We start from the raw sequence: 7,793 nt of genomic DNA, 5'->3' as shown, positions 1-7,793 counted from the left end.
TAGAAAAAATAAATCAACAAAATTATTTATTAGAAAGAAAAAAGTTGGAAACAAAAGTAGATAGTTCTCCTATTTCTTCTGATTCTTTTGATTCTTCTCTTTACACTTCATCTGAGTCTAAATCTGTACAATTCAACCTGTTACTTCTGTGTTCTAAGATCTCAGAATGTTCAGAATGCTACCTAGCCCTGTTTACTACTCAGTAGTTTGTCTATAGTATTAAGCAGAGATGGTCTTAGCTGAGTTTATAGCTAAGGACATAAGTTTGTCCTTGTCAAAAGAGAGAGGTTAATAAGGAAATGTTAGTACATATACTTACCCTCTTGGACAACAAGGCTACACAAGCTGTATGTTCCCTTCAGAACAAGTAGCAGTTCATCTGAGAACATTCTGGGTACTAGCTCTAAGTCTCTGTCCTTTTGGCTCCCTTCTTAGGATCCCTCTAGATCTGAACAACAGTTCTGATAGATAGTAGATGTACTGGTTTGTGTATTAATGAGGCCTTTGTGTAGGAACACCACCTCCCTACTTAACACATTCTACTTCTGATCCTAGTATACAATGTAGACAGAACCCTGAACCAGAATGGTTGGATTACTGAGTTTGTCCAACTATGGATGACTATTCAGGATTATGAGGAAAGTATTGAGTTCAGAGTCACTAACCTTAGAAAGACAGACATCTTCATTAGATTCAAATGGCTCAAGGCTTACAACCCTACTATTGACTGGTTAGAGTAAACACTTGTATTTAATCAGTGTCCTAAGTCTTACAGCTACCTTACACTACTGTTCTGAGTAGATGTAGACACTTCCAATGTTACTGACAGTTCTGATGAAGGTGACTAGTTGTTCTTCTTCAACTAGGATAGATATGTGGATACATATTCTAGTCAAGGTAGAATAGAGTCAATCTAAAGGATGTTTAAGACAGAACTAGTCTAGAACCCTCTTGAAACAACTCTACTCTAGAACACACATAGACTCAGCCTGCCAGATTTTGTCTGAGAGTTCCCTAAAGTCTTTAGTAAAGAGGAATTTGACCAGCTTCCTGAATACTATCTCTAGGACTATATAATTGAATTGACTAAGGGTTTCTAACTTAAGGATTGTAAGGTCTACCTACTCAACAGAGACAAGTAGGAGGTGCTTGATGAGTTCCTTTAGGAAAATCTTCAGAACAGTTAGATCTGACCCTCAAAGTCCTCTATAGCCTCCCCTTTCTTCTTTGTCAAAAAGAAAGATAGGAAGCTCTACCTAGTCTAGGATTATTGTTGTCTTAATAAGGGTACTGTTAAAAACAAGTACCTACTCCCTCTGATTCAGGAGCTCATTGATAAGACACATACATCCAGGGTTTTCACTAAGTTGGACATTCAATAGGGATACAATAATATTCAGATCCAAGACAGAGATGAGTAGAAGGCTGTATTCTGAACCAATTACAGATTGTACAAACCAACTATAATGTTCTTCAGACTAACTAACTTGCCTACAACATTCTAGTCATTCATGAATCACATTCTTGTGGATCTGATTGACTCAGAGCATGTTAGTGTGTATCTGGACAACATTCTGATCTTCACCCAGACAGTCAAGCACTATTACTAACTGATCCAAGCAGTTCTACAACAACTCTAAGATAATAAACTGTTTCTCTAAGAAGTAAAGTACTCTTTTGTACAAGAGTCAGTAGATTATCTAGGCTTTGTGATTGGTGGAGGAGAGGTCTGTATGGATCTGGCAAAGGTAACTACAGTTTGGAACTGGCTACAACCTTAGAACCTGAAACAGGTCCAAGTGTTCCTTAGGTTTGTAAACTACTACTAATGCTTCATTCAAGGCTTCAGTACTATTGTCTAGCCTCTTCACAATCTTACTAGCAAAGATGTTCCTTAGTAATAGGAGGATCAGTAGTAGTCTGTGTTTGAGTCCCTAAAGTAGGCTATTACTAGTAAGCCTGTATTAACAGTTCTGACAGTTGTAGACAAGTTCTGAGTCAAAGCCAACTCTTCTAACTTTGTAAATAGAGTAGTACTGTCCTAGTTCATTAACAGAAAGTAGTGTCTGATAGTGTTCTGATCAGAATCCCTCTCTGTAACAGAACAGAACTACCCTATCTATGACAAGGAACTCCTTACAATTGTCTGTTCCTTAGAGGAGTAGTGTTAATATCTCCTTAGTACTGTACAGAAGTTTGAGATTTAGAGTGATCACTTTAATCTCTAGTACTTCTAAGTGTCTCAGAAGCTCAACTGCTGTCAAGCCTACTGGATGTTAGAACTGTAGGACTATGACTTTGTACTAACCCACAAACTCAGAATACAAATGACAAAAGCTGATTTACTCTTAAGACAAGTAGGTTATAAAAGGAGGGAGAATAATAATGAAAATCTTGTTCTCCTAGACAATTCCTGTTTTGTGTCCAAGACAATCTGAGAGATCTGACTCAAATCCAAGGATGTTAACTTTGTCACCTGTATACAGTAAGCTCTAAGACACACACAGGACTGGGTTGTAGTAAAGTAGTTAGAGAAGCAGGCAAGGGATTAGGAGGAGGATAAGGATAGACAGGTTTACTAGGAAGGCTGACTGTATGTTCTGAAGGATTGGAAGCTGTAGGAGGACATTGTCTGAGCTCATCACAATAATCTGACTATAAGACATCTAGGCTGACACAAAACACAGGAACTCATTACTCAGAACTACTAGTAGTCTAGAATGTAGAGGGAAATCCTAAAGTATGTGACTGGTTACAATATGTGCTAACAGACTAAGACCTACCAGACAAGGGTTCAGACTCCTCTACATCCACATTGAATCCTAGATCACCCTTAGGAAGAAGTCTCAGTAGACCTGATTAGTAAGCTACCTGAGTCTTAGAGTTACAATACTATCTGTATAATTATTGACTGATTCTCTAAGCAAGTCTATACAGTTCCAACCTGAACAGAACTCACTTCTAAAGGTATAGTGTGCATTTATTAGAATCATGTCTTCTAGTTGTACAGACTCCCTCAGAAGCTTATTCATGATTGTAGACTGTAATTTGAGTCAAAATTCATGTAGGACTTGTATACACTTCTCAGAATTCAAGGGAACTCTTCCACTGTCTATTACTTACAGACTGACAGTCAAACTGAGCAAGTCAATCAGGAGATTGAGCTCTACCTCTGAATGTTCATCAATTATTAGTAATTGGATTGGTCTGAATGGTTAGCTCTAGCAGAATTTGTGTACAATAACTAGTAACACTCTGTAACAGGACAGTCCCTGTTCTTCCTCAATTATAGGAGACATCTGTACTAGGGGACAGTTCTGAACCAGAACAGTAGTTCTGAATCTGTAACAGACTTTGTAGAACAGATACACAGAACCAGGGAGGATACACAAGCTCTTTTAGAAAAGGTAGTACAGGTTATAAAGCAGAACTATGATTGGAAAAGGTCTACAGCTAAGGATTACCAGCCTAGTAACAAAGTTATACTAGAAGCTACTAACCTGACCATGGATTACCTAATGAAGAAGTTGGACAACAAGTGCTTCAGACCCTTTGTTATTAAAAAGAAGGTTAGTACCTCTGTCTACAAACTCTAACTTCTAGCAATATAGAAGTGTATACACTCAGTGTTCAACAAGGTTCTACTGTCTCAGTACTATAATCTAGGTTTTCCTTTGTAACAAAGACCCTTACTGCCTCTACTAGAACTCATCAGTTCTAAACCAGAATACAAAGTAGAGTATATAGTAGATACTAAGCTAGTGTACAGAAAGCTCAAGTTCCTTATCTACTAGAAGGGATACTCAGTTGAAGAACACACTTGGGAACCTGCTGAGAATCTCACCCATACTACTAAGACAATCTGAGACTTCTATCAACTTCATCCAGGTGCTCTGTATTAACTCTGCCTTACAGATTTCCAAACCTTACTGTTCTAACCTATACCTGAGCTGCTAACCAAGCCTAATGTTTACTAATCAGGACAATTGGTTTTAGAAGGAGGGTAATGTTACAATCCTCTACTCTCTTACCTTCAGTTCTAAGGGTTCTACACCCTTCTGTACCAGAACTCAGGACTTCTGTCCCTTAGGAGCACTGTTTATAGACTATATATGTACTGACTCTTACTACTACCCTTCCTTACTTCATCATTCCATTCCTTTGACCACTCCTTCATTCTTTATTCATTCTATAGTCTCTTACCCTTTGTCTATCCCTTCATTCTTTGTACCTTTATCTTTAACATTCCTTTCTTTCATTCTTTGTAGCTTATCATTCTTAGTAGCTCATACTCTCTGAGTACTCTTGTGTAGTTTAGTATATATAGGTGTATAAGATCAGACTAGTCCTGTAGTCTTGATCTTGTCTACTCTAGGTAGTCCTGTACTCTTAGACTTACTCTATATACTCTACTCTTGTCTCACTCTCTCTCTCTGCCTGTTCTGTAAGTTCTGACTATGTTCTAGTACTTGTGTTCTGTATTTCTATTGTGTAGAATAGTTGTAGCCTGGGTCCTCTCACTAAGCCTTTGGGTCCCCTCTATACTGTTACTAACATTATTAGGAAGACTGACTGTATGTTCTAAAGGATCAGAAACTGTAGGAGGACATTGTCTAAGCTTATTATAACAATTCAACTGTAGAACATTCAGGCTAACACAAAATGTAAGAACTCATTACTTAGAACTACTAGTGGCCAGGAATGTAGAGGGAAATCCTAAAGTATTGTAACCTCTAAGGTTACACACATGACTTTAGTTAAGTATATAAAGGGCTATTTGTAGACACTTAGAGATTATCTTTGTACTTGCTCCTGTACTTAGGTCAACCTCTCATCAATCCTAGGTCTTTGCCTGTTCTGTGTTCTTGAGTAAGGCTCTAGCCTTTACACTTTTTTTTGAACATTATAAAATTTAGGGATTACCTCTCATCTACTACCTTTTACTTGTGCTACCAGATTGTCAGCCTCCCCCCCCTGGCTTCCCCCCACATGTTTACTATCTCCTACACACTTACAGTACTCTATAGTAATACTCTAGTTAATTATAAACTTTACAAATACTATACTGAATTCCTGTTCACTCTTAAAGGCTTATAGGGAGAATATTACTACCTACTGGCCCACCTTTGATCTCCTAACAGACCCTCATCAGATTAGTCCTAGGATTCTAGGAGAATGTGTTAGGAAGATTGTATACAGTTGTACTAGAGTTGTGTACATTGTACCTTATTGTGAGTCTTGTCAGTTGGCTACAAGTAAGATTCTGCTACTTGAATATATACTTTTACTGTACTACCCTCTCCAGACTATGTGCCACCCTCTCCTGTACCACTCTCTCCCAGCAAACCCTTATCAGATTGGTCCCTGGATTCTAGGAGAAGGTGTTAAGAAGAGTGTGTGTAGTTACACTAGAGTTATGTGTGTCACACATTATTGTGAGTCTGGTCAGCTGTCTACAATCAAGGTTCTACTACTCAAGAATATGCTTTTACTGTACCACTTTGAGCAGATTATCTATGTCTGTCTCTACTCATACTTCCTCTACTACTTATTACAACCTCAAACTAGAGAACAATCAAACTTGAGCTCCTTAATCCTAAGAACAATACTAGTCCTGAAATTGTGTAAGGAAGCACTATCTTAATACTACTACTAATATCTGGTCTGGAACTGTAGTGTAATTCTCTTTGAGAGCTGCAAATTCTACACTGACAGATACTGTCTACTTTTAGTACAACAGACATTATGATTAAGCTGTCAACTATAGCATATTTGTTGTATGCTTGTTGTACCTACTATAATGTGTATCTCTCTATTGTTAAGGTGTTTGTCAAGACTGTCTATTCCTTACTATACTATCTCTTACTCTGTCACTATCTAGTGTTTACTATTATTGTCTACTGTCTACTAAGAGTATAAAGTCCCTTTTCCTTCCCTTCCTGTTTCCTAGAGTATACAGCCCCTTTTCCAGTTGTGGACCTAGTCAGGGTACTAAGCCCCTACTAGTGTCAATTCTAGTCCTAAATGTATAAGGCCTCTACTAGTATCACCTCCTGTTTCCTAGAGTATAAAGTCCCTTTTCTAGTTATGGACCTAGTCAGGGTACTAAGCCCCTACTAGTGTCAATCCTAGTCCTGAACATCTAAGGCCTCTACTAGTGTCACCTCCAGTCCTAGACCTAGTTAGAGTATCAAGCCCCTACTAGTGTTATTCCTAATTATAAACCTAGTCAGAGATTATACTCTACTAGTGTTATTTAGTCCTTTCCTGTCCTGTCCTGTCCTGTCCCATCCTGTCCTGTCCCTCTTTGTCCTTCTAGTATAAACAGACCCCCTGTTGTCTCTATATACTCTGTTTTACCTACACACTATCTGTACTCTCATTACTCCTAGAACTAGTATGTCAATTTTGTCAACCTAGTCCTTCCACTCCTCCTAGTACTAATGTATGCTTAAGGATGGCTGTTCACTTCTTAACCATGTGTTTCAATCAATGTCTCAGTTGTCCCCCAAGTAACAGGTGCTAGCATAACTGAAGAGTTGTTGAGTTCTCTTTATTATACACTCTAACTTTCATACTCCTTTTTACTCACACTACTAAACAACTCCTATCACCTCTAACACCCAACCTACTGTTAGTCAAACAAGACCTTCTCAGTTGTCTTCTCCTTATCTGTAGTAACACTGTGCTCACTAGACCTGTTAGGTATTATTCATACATTCCTTACAGTACTATTTAATGTCTTAACCATGTGTTTTAGTTAACATCTTAGTTGTCTTCTCCTCATCTGTAGTAATACTGTACTCACTACTTACTAGACCTGTTAGGTATCATTCATGCATTCCTGGCAGTGTGGTTTCATGTCTCAACCATTATGTACTCCTCATCCCTGTCCTTGTCTCTGTGTGTTTTTATTGACAAGTTGAAGCCTTCTTAAACTTGTGACTGTGTGTTCCTTGTCTTCTGTCCTTACCCTTTTGTATTTCCCCTCCCCCCCCTTACTATAATCTTCCATTTTACCTCCCCCTCCCTTTACTATATCCTTTCCTTTGCCTCTCTATTAATTACTTCCCTACCCCCTCCTTTTATTTCTTCAGAGTAGGGAAGAGTGTAACCTCTGAGGTTACACACATGACTTTAGTTAAGTATATAAAGGGCTATTTGTAGACACTTAGAGATTATCTTTGTACTTGCTCCTGTACTTAGGTCAACCTCTCATCAATCCCAGGTCTTTGCCTGTTCTGTGTTCTTGAGTGAGGCTCTAGCCTTTACAAGTATGTAACTAGTTATAAAACATACTAACAGACTAAAGCCTACCAGACAAGAGTTCAGACTCTCTTACATTTGTATTAGATCTTAGATTACTCTTAGGAAGAAGTCTTAGTAGACCTGATTAGTAAGCTACTCAAGTCTTAGAGTTACAACACTATCTGTATAATTGTTAACTAATTCTCTAAGCAAGTTCATACAGTTCCAACCTGAACAGAACTCACTTCTAAAAGTATAGTATACATTTATTAGGATTATGTCTTCTAGTTACACAGACTCCCTTGAAAGCTTATTCACAATTGTAGACTGTAATTTGAGTCAAAATTCATACAGGACTTGTATACACTTTTCAGAATTTAAGAGAACCCTTCTACTACATATTACTTACAGACTAATAGTCAAACTGAGTGAGTCAATCAGGAGATTGAGCTCTACCTCTGAATGTTTATTAATCATTAGTAAATCAGATTTGGTCTGAATGGGTTAGCTCTAGCAGAATTTGTACACAATAACTAGGTAACACT

The 7,793-nt window shown here is 38.0% G+C and overlaps 1 protein-coding gene across 1 annotated transcript in view; it reads right to left on the bottom strand.

Moving 5' to 3' along the window:
• Window positions 1-3,453: 3,453 nt before the first annotated feature.
• FOMMEDRAFT_159204 (uncharacterized protein) overlaps window positions 3,454-7,793 on the bottom strand; it is a gene marked incomplete at both ends in the record, with an annotated part of 8,855 nt that continues 4,515 nt past the window's right edge. The window contains one exon of the mRNA XM_007269208.1: window positions 3,454-3,468. Within this exon, the coding sequence (XP_007269270.1) occupies window positions 3,454-3,468 (15 nt within the window). The remainder of the gene's footprint in view (window positions 3,469-7,793) is intronic.

The sequence above is a fragment of the Fomitiporia mediterranea genome (assembly GCF_000271605.1).
Source record: "Fomitiporia mediterranea MF3/22 unplaced genomic scaffold FOMMEscaffold_9, whole genome shotgun sequence".
Lineage (NCBI taxonomy): Eukaryota > Fungi > Basidiomycota > Agaricomycetes > Hymenochaetales > Hymenochaetaceae > Fomitiporia > Fomitiporia mediterranea.
Note: the sequence above shows the minus strand (reverse complement) of the source record. Positions and strands in the feature narration are given on the sequence as shown.